Raw genomic sequence first — 15,345 nt, forward strand, 5'->3', positions numbered from 1 at the left:
CCCGCCTGCTCTGCCCCACAGCCCCGGGAGCCAGCGTGGGGCTCGCAGCAGCCCAGGCCTGGCACCTCGAGAGCAGGAGGAATCAAACCTTGCGGCAGTCGAACCAGGAGCGCACACCCAACGGCTTTTAGCAACTGTAGGAAACAGCTCTCCAGCACACGCTTCCCGAGGAGTCCAAACACACCGTGTTTATTTTGCTGATAGAAAGGCTCTGACGAATGTGTAATCACGAGACATTTAGCAATCGGAGCGTGCTGTGTAAATACAACATAATTTATTGGTTCCATTTCAGAGAACTATAGTGGTATTTGTATGAGTGTCCTAACGATAGTACAAGAAATGAGAGTCACGTATGTACAGAGATTCCAGGACACAGAAAAACTCTGTAAGGAAGAAGTGGTTAGTGGTAGTTTGGTCACTGTTCATGGAAACCTTTTCTCTTACCATCAGCCCTGCTCCCCCTCTCCCCAGACCCTAGGTAGACCTATCTACCTACCTCAGGGGCACCGCAACGCTCTCGTCACGCAGTGGAGCTGCTTGTGCAAGCAGCAGGCAGGGCCAGCGGGCTCTGGCTGCACACCAGACTTTGATTACAAGATGTGTGCAGCTGAGCGGGGACGTGCTGCTCGGTAAGAGGGAGAAGGCTCTGTACCCTAATGGGAAGCAGAAAATGGTCCACACGCCCCCAGTAAGCGAGGCAGGGAGGGCAAGCAGCCCAGGTCCTTCTCGGCAGGGCCAGCGTACCGCCAGGAGATGGGGAAGTGCAGGTGTTCGGGAAGACGACTTCCCCACGTGTGTCCCAGTGCCTTCCCTGCGTCATTCCCACCGAGCACAGGTCTGCTGGGCCTGACGCTGCCGGCGCAGATCCCTGTCCCCCGTGGGGATGGCGCATCCAGAGCCGCAGTGGGGCTGCGCGTGGGGAGAAGCTCAGCTGGGGGCTGGTGTGAGCAGATTCACAACAGCAGCGCTCCCGCAGACTCCGTTAGCAGTGGCAGTGCTGGCCTAGCCATGAAAGGAACCCAGGTCCGGCTTCTTTCAGAGAGAACACAAGGAGGGCCAAGCTTTGGGGACAGGATGCCAAGGGAGGGTGAGCACAAAAGCAGCTCTGTCCAAAAACTGGACTCACAGCCAGTGGAAGAGGTGCTGGAACCAACCAGCACCCCAGGGGATCCACGTACACCAGCATTTCTTCCCCAGTCCCCATGTAACCTCCCTTCCTGGGTGGGAGATGGGTGCCTGGAGGGCAGTACCGCGTCCATGGCAGCACCAGCTACACGACATGGCTCTAGCTGAAGCATCTGGCTCGGCTCACTCGGTGCCGCTGCAGTGAGGGCACGGGGAAGAAGCGGTACATGGCTTTTCCCTCCTCAAAGAGCAAGCATTTCCACCAAGTGGCCCAAAATATTTTCTTTTTTTTATAGAAATTACTATAAAAAACTAGTTTATCTAGAGCATCTTTAAAAAAATATTCCTGCGATATCACAGTTTTACCTTGAAACTCATTAAAAATATATAGATTTCTTTAACAAAACGTCTCTGTTCTCCCCCTGAATCACGTCTCCAGTACAGGAGTGGGACTCGGAGTCCTCGGAAGAGATGCCGAGGTGGGAGCAGGAGGGTCTGATCTCAGTGGCACATCCGGGAGGTCATTTCCTTCTGTCAAAGGGACAGAAAAGACAAGGGGATTGCCAGGTGAGGGTGTGGATGAAAAAAGCCTCACCTTTGTTGTTTAGTCATCAATACCCTTTTCGGGCAGGCGGTGACACTGCTACTAAGAGCTCCCGTTTGGGCAGGTCCCTGCTCCCCCCACCACTCCCATTCCCAGGCACCACAGGACACCTTTCCACCTCCCAGCGGCTCCGCAAGTCCGCTCTGCTGCTTACGGCACCGGGAACACCATCACCACCTCCCAGGCCTAACAGGTCACGTTCTCCAGGCTCCGTGCAACGGCAGTGGCGTTGCCCTCGCTTTTCAGCACGGGAAGGAGGCACGGGGGGGTTGGCCATCCACGTCCTGGATGGCCGACAGTGCCAGGCTCAGGCAGAGCACACCAACAAGGCAAGCCGGCTGCTGGAGACGCGAGAGGCTGCTGGAGGACAAGCCACCTACCCCCAGCCAGTGCCCAGCGCCCCTCCCCAGCTGTGTCTGCACATCCTGACTCCCAGTTTCCTGACGGTCAAACTGCAAGGCCAACCGACAGACTGAATTCGGGCAACCTGCTTTGAGAAGGTACCAGAGACCTCTGCCCCCAGCCCACCCCTTCTGTGCTGGCTGCGGATCCCGACAGACCAACGTGTACCCCGAGCCCACCCAGACACTCACCAGTGGTTCCAGCTCCTTGGTGTCTATGAGATTAAACTCTTTCACAAAGTAGTAAAAGTGCTTGTAGCAGGTGTTCACGTGGGCTTCCGACCCCATCTGGGTGATCCGGTCAAAATGGTGGATGTAGACATGGACAAAGACCCGGAAGAGCCGGGAGAGAATCTTCTTCACCACCGGGAGGAAGTTCTTGGGGAAGGGAGTACCTGGGAGGGAAGGCACGACCACGAGAAACTTTCAGCCAAGTTAAAACTGGTTCCTTGGGGGCTAAAACACATTGATAAAACGGACAGACTGAGACAAAAGGGCTTCTGTCCCCGGTAATTTCCAGTTCCTCCCTCCTTTTTCCTTTCTCTTTGGATCAGATTTTTTGAAGCACAAATTTCTTAAGTGACAGTATGCTGCATGCAATCGATTGCCACTAGCAACTGAAAGCAAGAGACCAGCCTTGAAGATTCCCAGCAGCTGTTTCAGCCTGATAGAGGTTTCTTCTACTCCCATTTGGTGTGTTTATATAAACAGCGCAAAATAATAGATACAACCAAAAAAGTTCCCAAAAGAAGAGGCAGTGCTGTTAACTCCCCACAGTTACCTCTTACTTGGATGTGTCCTTAGCTCTTTGGTTAAAAATTAAATATGGTAAGGTCCTCTTTAAAGGCATCAGTTCTTTGGGATTTGTTTAGCTGGGGCCCTGCAGCAGAGCAGTCTGGCCAACCAGCCATCCCAGTAGAACACCACAGTTTAAAGTTCACACAGGTTGTTTCTGGAGGAACGAGGATTAGTAAACCCTTCCAGCGCTCTGCGAGAACTGCAGCATTTCAGTCGGCGTTAAGGGTGAGGAATCTGGTAAAAGCCGAGCTGAAAACAGTATCAATCAAAAAAATAAAAAAACCCAAACCACAACCCTCCTGCTGTCGGAAACTTGTCTTGCCTCCCTGAACAGAACAAACACCCTGCTTACAGTCCCCAGAGAGTCTCGCAGAAGAGTCCCAGCTAAAGGCAACGCAGCAGTCATTTGGGCGACAGGAGGAACGAGCGGGGAGGATTTTAGTGTTTCAGCTGTCTGAAGAACTGGCTGCTTATGACCCTGCTCCCCACCTCTGCCTGCTCAGCACCAGGTTTAAGCAGCATGTTGGCACGGGTGGAGGAGCCCTGCGAATGCTCGTGTGGCAGAGGCGGCAGACGTGTCCTAAAGAGGGGCCAACTGCATCCCGTCAGAGCTTCGACGGGATTAACGCCGGGGCAGGAGGGAGGGAGCTCTGCTGCATCTTGTCTTTTGCATCCCAGAAGATGGGAGCTCTGAATGGGATCAATCATATATACCTAATGCTTTAGATACTGAGCTCTCACATCTTATTGTACACAAAATAAACAAAAACCCCAACTGTCTTTGTCCCAAAGCCAGTACACAAAGCTGGGTTTGGATATGCAGATTTAGGTGTCTTAGGCCAAATTCTCATTTCCATCACCCTGGCAATAGATGAAACGCTGCCCCTCCCTCCATGCACATGTCAGCATCCCACCCAGCTGCAACAAACAGCCGAGTGCACGCCAGGAAGCGTTGAGCTAGAAAGGGCAGAGTCAGCTAACACCAGCCTGTAATAACAAAGAGGCTAATTATGGAAACGTGGCCACCATCACCAGGCCGACGCAGAGCACGCGTGTTGAACCCAAGCTAGCAATCAGCTCTACAAGAGCTGTCCTCCAAACATGAACTACTCAAGAGTCATGTCAGGGACTGACTTTTCTAAGAGGAGCCTCTTGTCTTCACTGCCTAGGCTCAGCCTGGCTTTCCTCGAGATATCCATGACTCCAAACGGGATCTGGCACAGCTCTGGGTATTCTAGCACTCCAGAAGAGCTCTGAAGTTTCTCAGGTGCTCGGAAGAGCTTACTATGCTGCCAGCCTCTGAGTGGCACAAAAGGAAACAGCTCTGCTACACGGGTGACCTGTGCAACAACATCTCCTGGAACAGAAATGGGACCCGAGGCCTCCAAGGAGAAGGCTCTGCACCAGCCTCCCTCTCCCCAGCCACAGCTGGAACTGAACTCACCAACATTAGTGGGAAAGATGTCCTCGTTGTTGATCTGTACCTCAATCCAGTCCATCAGGAGGTTCATGTACTGGGGAGCAGAGAGGGCTGTGGGTTTGCGGTACTTGTGCTCATCCTGCCATCGATACTCGTACTTGGGTCCCCCTGACATGACAGGGCAGGACTGCTCCGTGCAATAGTCACTGATGGTGCCGTAGATCAGGTTGATGCGGTTGAAGAAGTCCACCACGTGCACGGCCACCCAGTCGTTCTGCTCCTCTCCCGGCGGCAGCTGGACGGCAACTTTCAAGTCCAAGCCAGCGTTGAGCGAGGCTTGAGCCTTCTTGTGCAATTCGAACCGCTGAGTCCCTGGCTCAAACTTGCGCTTGGGCCGGAAGGTTTTGTCTTTATTGAACACTTGCTTTAAAGCATGGGACATTTTTCTTCTCTTCTTCTTTCTTTTCCAGGTCCGTAGCGATGACAGCTGGAGATGCAGCACTGCTGGGCCGCTTCCCAGGGCACGGCTGGGGTGACTCTGATCTTCACAGAAACCTCCCTCTACTCATCTGGTCCTGATCTGCAACACAGCACAGAAGGGCAGCGATTAGGAGCAGCTCTCTCAACAGGAAACCTTGTCTAAATCCCGTAGGAAGAGATCTGGGATACCATCTGGGCCCTCGCCCCAGATCTGAGGAGGGGGGGGAAGCCAGCGCCAGCTATCTTTCCTCCCCCTTCCCTTTCCAGCCCAGCTTGCGGCGGCTCGGCTGCCAGAAGTGACCTGGGCTGAAGGAAGTCACCCCTGCCAGGTCTCCCTACAGCTCAGCGTGGGGGCGAGGGACCTGGCCCCACGGGGAAGAGCTGTGCCCTCCGTGGGAGATGGCGGCCACCCACCCTGACACCACACCAAGAGATCCGAAAAGCCACAGAAACAAGGAGAAACGCCACCACGTACTCACCTCCGACACACCACATAGTTAAAAAGGGTAAAACACGCTGGCTTTTACCTGGACCAGATTTTTCACCTATGCTTCCCCCCCGTCGCTTTGGAAACAAGCCTACCTAAAAGGTAAGGTCACGCCAACCTACAACGCAGCTCAGCTCTGTTGCCAGACATACTCCAACAAAACGGCCATTCGAGCAGAAGCCGCATGCGCTGCTGCGGTGCTAAAGACAGGACACAAAAGGGCAGAGGGGAACAAGAAAAAGAAGAAGTCGTCGCAGCTCAGGCAACCAGAAAAGAGAATTATCCTGAAATAACAGCAGCTCTCAGAGCAGCCACAGCCTCATCTGCAGGTGCAGACAGACCATAAACATATTTTTCATTTCAATTTAGCTCACTTCAAGCTGAAGGCTGGCTGAAAGCTGGAAGACCAGCGAAAGCTTGCCTTCCTCTTCCAGTCTGAGAAGAATTAGCTCCAAGAGGGTGAGACACAAGTTCAGATCTGAAAGGATGCTGACGAGAAACACAGTTCTGTTTATCTGTAGCTAATTATACCTCCTTTGTTCCCACATCCATCCCCTCGTATAATTTGTGTCAAGCTGCTCTTTGATGGAAGCTTAAGGCAGAAAGCTATGTGTACCAAAAATATTATTTTACACGTGCCGGACAGAGAAATAAATAAGGCATCAGAAATTAACTAAAGCTGATGCCTTACCCAACCTGGCAAATAAAGAGCTTCCATAATGCTGTAAGCAAGGAAACAAATCCCTTTCACCTAGCAGAAATCACTTAGATTTATATGAAGCCATAGCGTTGTTCCAACAGGTAAATGGCAACCTCAAAACGCTGGCATGAAAATCCCAAATTCAAGGTCAAGACTACCTTTGCCGCAATTCAGCCCATCTCTAACAGATGCTGCATAGTGCTAATCAGCATTTCTTCTCTGGAGAAAGATTAAAAAGATTTAAACTAAGGCTTCTTGTTTTCTTATTTAATTACAGCAAGGAAGAAAACCCAAACCACTTCAGTTGGCCCCGCCAAGAACAGGCTCAACGTTTCCTAGTGCTGCTCTTCCTGCGGGAACGGGTTCAGTAACCTCTGCTGTGCAGGAGCCGAGAGATCCAAACTCCTGTTGCAACCTGGGCCACGACATAGGCTGGGAGAAACTGAAAAAGCATTTTAATGGGGCTCAGCGAGATCCACTCTGGGCTGCAAGGTGAATTCACCGCACGCACACTTTTGCTGTGCACACCACTGCCAGAACAGCTGCTGTGACCCCCTACGCTACTGTGTGAGAGTCAATTAAGAAGACATAAAAAAGAAGAGAAAGAAGACGACCCCCCAAAAGAAACGTGTCCTTAGGAGGCGTTTGATCACACCACAGACGTGGTTAGAGGAAGTAGCAAACAGCGCGGAGGAACATCTGAGCGCAAGCCGGCAGTGTGGTTGGTGTGCTGTGTCACAGCCCCACCACATCCTGCGGCACAGTGCCCAGGCAGGAGCCCTCGCAGGCTGTGCCCACCCTGCCGCGGTGCCGTGGCGGAGCCAAAGCAGGACGAGCCTCCAAGGAACCAACAATGTGGACAGCAGGTGCTGATCTGCAGCTATTTCCAGCAGGAAATCACTCCCCGAGAAGCACTTGCACGCCACGATTTCCCTATGCTGGAGATGGAGAAACGTCCTTTCAAACAAACAAGCTGTAAAGACGCACGAGCATCGCCCTCCACAGAGCTCCCCGGAGGAACGGCAGCATCCTCAGCACGGTGCAACTTTGTCCGTGCTTATTTGCCATCAGATCTGTCTGATGGCACCTGTGCTGGCCCCCACACACCATGCTGGCCCCCACGGCAGGCGGGCACTGTCCCTCCTGCTGGGCGAGGATGCAGGCTGCAGAGGATGGGGTAAAACCACAGGGAAAACCCCAAACATCCCTGGGGCTTGGCCACGCACACCAAGAAGCAAACACCAACCATTTACCAGAAGAAATTGTCCTCTGAGTGGGGCGGAGAGATTTTTGATATGGTTTATTTGGTACCAAGGCGGTGTTCATCCTACAAACAACTTCCTCTTCCTAAGGAGACATCATGCATGAGACCTGGGGAGCTCAACGTGGCACCAATTGTCTCTCCTCAGACGACTCAGCACCTGTCTGAAGGCATTAGCAAAATGAGTAGCTAAGACTTCAAAAGGATGCAGCCTATTTAATTACAGTCTTTGACCTAAAAGAAACACTTAGCTCTAGGAGAAGTTAAAAAAAAAAAAAAAAGAAAAAAAAAAGGCACAAAACCCAAAAGCATCCCTGACATTGCTTGAAGATGGTATCACGCATACAACACCTACTTCCACAGGCAGGAGTCACAGCTCGGGCAGCGCTATGACACTGCCTTTGCAGGGAAGAGAAAGGAAAGGTTAGGAACGCTCAGGATATGGGACACGCAAAGCACCTGAATTGTATTTGCAAGCTTCAAAGATGAAGAAAAACAGCATAATCCTCCGCAAACAAACCTGCAGTACATTTTGTTTACCCCTCCTTTCCAGCCAGCCAAGATTACAGCGTACGTCACTGGTGCTCCGAGAGGACCTTGGCCACCCCTGCGAGATCACACAGCCGCCGCAGAAAGCCCCACGCTGTGGCAGGCTGGCTGGAGCACAAACAGACCTTCGGCTTCCCTGCTATTCCCAAGGACACGAGGGGCGCGGCTCGGAATTACGCCGGTTAAGGAGACAACTTGCCTGCCCAGCCAGGGGCGTCAAGGCCTGGCTCTCCCTTCCCCAAAGCTCCTTTTCTCCCCTTCCTCCCCGCTCTTGCAGCTCCAGTCCTCACACGGATTTCTGCTGGCGGAGCCCGGCGCAGGGCTGTTCCCCTCCCCTCAGCGGCGATGGCAGCTCCCGCAGCGCTGCCTTACTCTAATCCCGGGCTCTGGGTAGAGGCAGCCCAGGCGGTCGCTTCCCTGTCCCTTGGTTACTTCCACACGCAGCTCAGAGCAGGGATGAAGATAGAAGAGATGATCACCTCCTCCAAAACACCTGGGAAGTGCCCCCCCTCGCAGCCTGCCGCAGCCGTCCCAAGGTTTCCCAGGAGCAAGCGGCTGCCGCCCAACGCTGCCCGCTCTGCAGAGCCAGAACAGCTTGAGAGCCTCTTCCTGGAGCCCCCGACTGCTCTGCCAGCATCTGCCCTGAGCAACACCCAGTGCTCCCCCGCCACTAACACCCTGCAGGGGCTAAACAACAGCTAGGAGGGGGGAAAAATAAAAAATCAAGCAAGCCAGCATGTCAGCAAGCTCCTACCTGCGTTTCTAGCCTCGGCAGATTATCCTTGCAACGGCTCAGCCCGTCTCTGCAACTTCTACGAGTGCCTGTAGGCACTGAGGCAAAGAGCTTCCTTTTTCAAAGGAGGGGAGGGGGTAGAAAAAGTCCCGTTTCATGCGCGGCTGCAATCCGAAGGCTCCCGCAGGCTGGGGAGGGGTCAGACACGCGGCCACTTCCCTCGCAGTGACCCCAGCACTGGGGTGGCTCACATCCTGCTGCCTCGCTGGTAAGAAAACCCTTAAGCAAACCCCAGTGAGCAATGCGTTTCTCAAAATGATAGATTTCTCTCGTTCCCCTTTCGAGAAGCCATGCCACTGTCCTGCGAGACGATACCAATATGGTATTGCTGCTCAGCCTTCACATCCAGTCCGCTGAAAGCTCCTTCTGCAGCTGCTTCTAATTGCAGCCCTTTGGTGACAAGCCTGTGCTGGTCACCCCGTCCCCGCGGAAAGGAGAAGGGAGCAATGAGCCACCGCCTTCCTCCCAGTGAGCCGGGTGCAGTGTCCTGACCAGCCGTGCCCTCACTCAGGCCAGAGTTCCCAGTACAGGACACAAACCCCCCCCCCCCAAACCATTTTGATAAAGCAGCCACAATGTATCAGATGCTCTGAGCATTTCAAGTAAAAACCGAATTTACAGAACACGCCTAAGAAGCAAAGTGGCTTCAAAACAACTTAAAAAAGCAAAGATGGATGCACAGGCACATTTTTTCCATAGTTTTCCCCCGCTCCTTTCACAAATACCTTCCCACGGCCATTCTGCACTAGCTCAGTTTCTCGGTACAAGACGATCCTGGTTTTCTACAATCAAAGGAGAGATTTTAATATGGATCAGACCAATTACAGGAAGCAGGGCTGGACTGGCGCTGGTTTCTGTGCCTCTGGAGCCAGCCTGGCAACAACCAGACAGCTCACCTTCATGGGCTGAGGCTCTCGACTGCTCTTTTGAATTGTTTTATGACATGAGAAACAAAAGGTCTGTCCCCACGCTTACCTCAGCCAGGGTAGGGCACGCGAGGAGCATGCGGGGTGGAGGAGGAGGAGGAGGAGGAGGAGGGCCAAGCGCGGCCTCAGCAGGCACGCCTGGCCATTCATAACCCGGCGAGACGGCACTTCCACGTCAGCCGGCTTCCTGTCTGGCACCCAGTCCGGCCCACGGAGCTGCCAATGTTTTCCCAAAAGCGAATCATTCCCCTCTATGAGCTCCGTCGTGGTGTTTCTGTCTTTTCCTCCTGCGAGATGGCTCCAGGCTGCTGCACGAGGCAAGCTCCGCGGCAGCTCGGCTCGGCATCACCCTCCGCACTGCCTTGCCTTGTTTTCCCCTCCACACTTGCTCCTGGCAGCTGAAGCTGCTCCAAAGTTAAAGATGGAGCAGAGAGTTCGTTCTGCTGCTCTGCGGGACAATATCCACATTTTTCTTTTGGAAACCGCTTGAGCAGCAGCCTTAGCAACAAACTTAACAGAGCCATTCAGAAACGCACATTTGAAATGTCGAATTCCCAAGGTTTAGGCCAACAAAGAGCCCTTTATATTTCGCCACAAAGTCAATTTTAAGAAAGTCCTGCTGGTCACCAGCCACCCCCCTACCCCCCGGAATTTAAATCTGCTGCACAATTTGGCTATTTCCAAGCAAAGAACTGTACAGGCACCGCATCTCTCCAGCACCTCCTGCAAGGAGGCTTGCTCAGGAGCGGGACGTGCCTCTAAGCCATGCAAAGGCAGAGCGTGTCTGCATCGCTATATGCTTAAGAGGAGGAAACAGTATAATAAAAGACTAAAAATAGTTATACTGGGCTTTGTTACCTTCCCCCCCGCTAAAAAAGCTATGCATTCAGACCACTTGTAAAGTCAGGCTAGTTTCTACAATAAAGGGAAGAGCCCAGTTAAATTAAGCCACAGCTGGGTTACCAGCCCCAGCGGATCTGAGCGCGGCCGCCCTGGCAGAGCCCATCGCCTGCTGCTGCTCCTGCCGGATGGAAACACCGCCCCACTGAGCGGAGAGCCCGGCTCACCCAGCGGCAAGAGGCACCCCTCAACCAGCACAAGCAGGACGGAGGAGCTCTGCTCTGGCAGTTTACTGCTCTGCTCTGAGCTCAGGATTTAGATCCAGACCACACAGCGGTGACAGGAGGGACGTGATGGGTTTCGTGTGATGGAGCTGGTGCTGCAGGCGGACACTGGGGGGAGGCAGGTGAGGGAGTGAGCGCCAACGGGGCTGGGTAACCCTTTCTGGCTGGGCAGAGGGAGGGCCCGATCGCCTTCAAACTTTGCAGGCAGGAAGACAATTTCCAGCATGGGTTGACCCCCCCCCCCCCAAGCCTTCCAGGCATCCTCCCCACCTCCACAGAGGGTGGAAAAGCCACATGAGAAAGTAACTGTTGTAAAAGGTCACCGCTTCTACTTTCCCTTCCCTGAAAAGGGAAGCTCAGACAGGAGATGCTGTAATTCAAAAATCTTCATTTGAAAGCCTAGAAATGACTGCAGGACAGCAGGGACAGCTAGTCCTGAGCTTACAGATTTAGGGCCAATTTTCTTGCCTCTTACGTGACATCTGCACCTATTGCAATGTCAGAGCTGCAGCTCTCTTGGATGGTTTCCACAGATTGCGCTCATGCATCCACGCCGGAATGACGGCTGCATGTGGAGGCAGAGCTAATCTGCTGCAGGCTTTGCAGACGCTGCATTAAGCTGACAAGCTGGGTCACGACTCCAGGAGACAGGTTAACTGCACAGACAAATATTTCTAGGATAAACCACAGGCAGTGACGCCGCGCTAAGAGCGGCCCTCTCTTTTCGAGGTGTCAAGGGCTGTATTTTGCAGCCTGCTTCTTTGGGAAGACCCTTTGCTGTCCCCCAGCCTGGCTTTGCCCCCCACCACAGGACTCGGAAGGGGAAGTGAGGTATTTATCGAGCCCAGGCTGTGAGCTACACGTTTCTTCCTGCTGTTGCAGGCTCCACATTATTGTCCTCACTGGGCAGGGATATTTTTGAGCCAACAGCAGTTTCATCTACACTAATTTTGGGATCTGCCTCCACCCAAGGAAAAGGTAACAGCGGCTGGGAGATGAATTTTGCCTCAGGCTGACAGAATGACTACAGCAAGAGGCATGATTTTAACAGTGTGGCTACGGGTTTGAGATCACAGGACGTGCCGGAGCTATGAGCTCCTTCACCCACGGACTGAGCCGGAGCACGAGCTGGCCACACGGACAACCTTTCTCATGGCAGGGCTAATCCCACCGACAAACACCCCTTCTCCCCACGTTCATGTTATGCTTTCAGAAGAAAGGCAGTATTTTTTCTCACTGAAAGCAGATGCCCACGAGGCCTGCTCTTCCCCTCTATGAGGAGATACGGCAGTAATCCGGCATGTCTCCAGGCAAGGAATAAGCCCACTGATGTGGGGCTAGAGGTCACCTCAAGACTAACCACATCATAAGACCTCCTGCCACACAGTGAGAGGAAAAAAGGGGGGAAGAAACCAAAAAGGGCCCACAAGCAGCCCCAGGAGAAGCCTGCAGTTAAGGTGAAGGAAAAAAATTACAGTGCCTTTCAGAGCAGCCATGGGCCTGACTCAGCTCCTGCTTGAAACTAAAACATGTTTTGGATGGCTCTAGCTCATCTGCTGTTCTACAGGCTCCCTCGGAGCCAGCGCAGAGGCACGCGGCCACAGCCGCCATTCACCCAAACCCAGCTGGGACCCGGGAAATCCAGCACCGCGGCCCCCGAGCCGGCGAGGGCAAGCACCAAGCGTGGCCAGCCACGGCAGGACGATTCCACTGTGGCACAGCCCTGCCCTGGCAGCACGTGGGAATGTCCGGCAGCGTCACTGCTTTTGCCTCTTCTCAAACTGACTCGAGAACAAAGCCAAGCACCTAGGGACTTCATCCAGACTTTGCTGGAGGAAGTCAAAGCTGCTGCAGCGCAATGGATTTTTATTGTGTTGCCTTTATATACTTGCAAAAGTGGGTTTTTTTCTGGCCTTTGCTGCCTCTTTCCTTCCCCTCTCTCCCTGGCTGCTTCAGGTACCTGGAGCAACAATTCTCCCATTTCATCAGAAGCAGAACAGCACTTTTGGTGCAAGACCAGCTCCAGAGGGAAACAAGTAGCAGACCAAGACAGGAGTCTCTGACAACTCAGCCTCCCAGGGGCATCTGGAAAAGGTAGGATAAAGATGCAGCCTAAGGTGCACTCTTTATTGAAAGCATTAGCTGGATATTACGTATTTCTAAAGATAAGCTGCTAAACCCCCAGCAAAGCTGGTTATGGATCCACTTACAGCAGCATTTATGGCTCAAGTATCATAAAATACCTTCCTGTCTCATAAGAAATTAAAACTCACAAGTTGAAGGCAATTCTTTTCCCAAATCTGAACACCGTGCACAGATCTGGTTAGGTTTTGCAATCTCCCTTCTCTGACCCCACAAGTTTTTTGCTGCTGACAAGGGAAACATTTTTCCTTTGTGCACCGTGGCCATAGCAATCACTGGCCCATGCACAGAGAAGCACGAGTTACAAAACACGGCACACATCAGTACAGTCCAGCCTCTACAAACGGGACTAAATTGCACCATTTCAGTTCGGGTGCTACTTCACATCCCGTCAGTGGAAGAGCCATGTTGGAGCCAAATGTGGACACGGAAGCATCTGGCAAACAGCTCCCACACCAGAGGACTGTTGTAGTCATGAAGCAGGACTTTGCGCAAGATGCTGAGTACGCTTCGAGCTCCCTGAGCCCCAGCCAAGCAGACAGGAGCGCCCGTTTCCATTTCTGATGATAGCACAGTTGACTGCACAACCCCAAGTAACATGTCCAAAAGAGCATCCCAGATCCTGAAAGGTGAGCCAGGCACAGAGAACCAGCTCCCTGCTTGGCACCTGGGCTCAGCTCCTCAGTGTAAACTGAGAACACCAGTTTTTGCTACCACACCACCAAGCTGGCATGAACTCCCAGCACTCCTCCCTTTCTGGGGAATTTTGAAAGGTTACAGGCTTGCCCTCCTGTCCAACTTCACAAGAGCATGACTAAGACAGAAAGTAAATCTAAGATACAGAATACACAGTCCAAGAAACTACAATAGATAAACACAGAGCTGGATGCGAGCCTAAAGCCTGGAAAGAAAGCGGAGTGCAAGGACAAAGCCCTGGGGACTGTGATAAACAGGTGGCTGGGGAAATTTCACACCTCCTAGCAAAAATCTCCCTGTGCCCTGCTGCTTGCCAGAAGACTTCCAGACCAGAAAGGGATTTTAAACAAAGAAAGGGTAGAAATCGAGACAACATGGCCACTCTTCAGTTCCAAGCACTAGGAGAAGGGGGATCTTGCTCTTCACTAGCACTAAAGTCTATGACACAGACTGTCCAAGCATCTGTCTCGCAGGCTGGACAACTTCAAATCCCTCTCTCCCCTCTCAGGAGGGCTTCCCGCCCTTCCCTCTTTGTTCTTCTCACACACAGCAAGTTTGCTTTGAAGGAGCCAAGATTATTGCGCTGCGGATCACAGCAGAGGCAGCTACTGTAAGATTAACATTCCTGGCTCATAGCAAGAGACAGAAGCAGGGCAAGCGTTCGCTTTCAAGCATCACAAGCTGTCCCTCATGACAGCAGAGCTGCAGCTCACCACGATCAGAAAAAAACTGAGGAATTCCTCATTCCCCCCCAAGCACTTAAGAGATTGAGGAGTTTGAACTTCAGGACTATGCCTTCACCTAAAATAGAAACGTTTATTAGCACAGGTAGAGAAGGATGAGGGAAAAGAGGCGGGACACAACACATGAGTATCCAAGGCTGTAACTTCACAGTTACTCCGCAAAGCCCTCGCTCTCTGCGCTGGTTTTTTAACTCACTTCTGAGCCGCCAGCAGGTCCCACCGCCCGGCCCCTGCTGAGGGGAGTCACGGCCGGGCAGGGCCCCCCCCCAGGCCAAGCCAAGGCAGGCTGAGCTGGGCCAAGCCAAGCCGGGCCGAGCCGGGCCCCCCGGGGGCCTCAGGGCCGGGGCGCCGCTGGGGCTGCGCGGAGGCGCCGGTCCTGCCCGGCCTCTTTCAGCAGCGCCGAGGCCGGCGGGGCCCAGCGCAACAGGCCGCTGGCTGCGACCCCCGCCCGGGGAGGCCCTGCCCGCCGCGGGGCCGGGCCGATGCGCTGGGCTGGGGACCCGGCCCGGCCGCCCCCCGAGACCCCGCGGCTGAGGGACAGCGCGGCCCCCCCCCGGCAGCCCCCCTCGCCAGGCCCCGCGCAGCCCCTTCCACAGGCCCCTCCGAGCGCCCCGCTCCCCTCAGCCCCCCCTTCTCCTCCGAGCCCCCTCGCTCCCCTCCGAGCCCCCCCCTCCCCGCACCTGGCCGGTCGCCGCTGGCCCGTGGCTGCGCGGAAGCGTTGCCCCTCGTGCGGCCGCAGCACTCCGCCCCCCGCCCGCCCCGCGGAACGTGGCGGTGGCCCCGCTCGGCGCGCGGCGGCCGGCACTACTTCCTCTTAAAGGGGCCGCTCGCCCGCCGGCTCCTCCCGCTGGCGGTCCCGGGGGGACGGGCCGCACCGGCGGGGCCCAGGCCCCGCAGCCAGGGAGACGACTATTTCCTTTTATTTTTCTTTTTATTCTCCTTATTTCCTTTAATGTCCCTTTATTATTTCGTTTTTCCGCTTTATTATATCCTTTTACCCCTTAGGCCCTTTTACCCCACCCGCCCATTTATTTTTTTGTTTCCTTTTACCCTCCCCCCGCCCATTTACTTCCTTTTATCCCCTCCCCCCTTATTT

At 53.8% G+C, this 15,345-nt stretch overlaps 1 protein-coding gene across 6 annotated transcripts; it reads right to left on the bottom strand.

The window, feature by feature from the left end:
• Positions 1-252: 252 nt before the first annotated feature.
• MOB3A (MOB kinase activator 3A) lies at positions 253-15,062 on the bottom strand. Of its 6 annotated transcripts, none has more exons than XM_055707785.1 (4): positions 14,930-15,062; positions 4,373-4,928; positions 2,323-2,525; positions 253-1,656 (listed from the first exon to the last, which is right to left on the bottom strand). In XM_055707785.1, exons 2-4 carry the CDS (start codon positions 4,788-4,790, stop codon positions 1,627-1,629), a joined length of 651 nt encoding a protein of 216 aa, XP_055563760.1. In that variant the 5' UTR covers positions 4,791-4,928; positions 14,930-15,062; the 3' UTR covers positions 253-1,626. The 6 variants fall into 6 exon arrangements, with proteins under 6 accessions (XP_055563760.1, XP_014142970.1, XP_027654088.1 ...); XM_014287495.3 differs by lacking the exon at positions 14,930-15,062 and adding an exon at positions 8,580-9,141; XM_027798287.2 differs by lacking the exon at positions 14,930-15,062 and adding an exon at positions 7,269-7,423.
• Positions 15,063-15,345: the final 283 nt, after the last annotated feature.

Source organism: Falco cherrug, chromosome 4 (assembly GCF_023634085.1).
Source record: "Falco cherrug isolate bFalChe1 chromosome 4, bFalChe1.pri, whole genome shotgun sequence".
Taxonomy (NCBI): Eukaryota; Metazoa; Chordata; class Aves; order Falconiformes; family Falconidae; genus Falco; species Falco cherrug.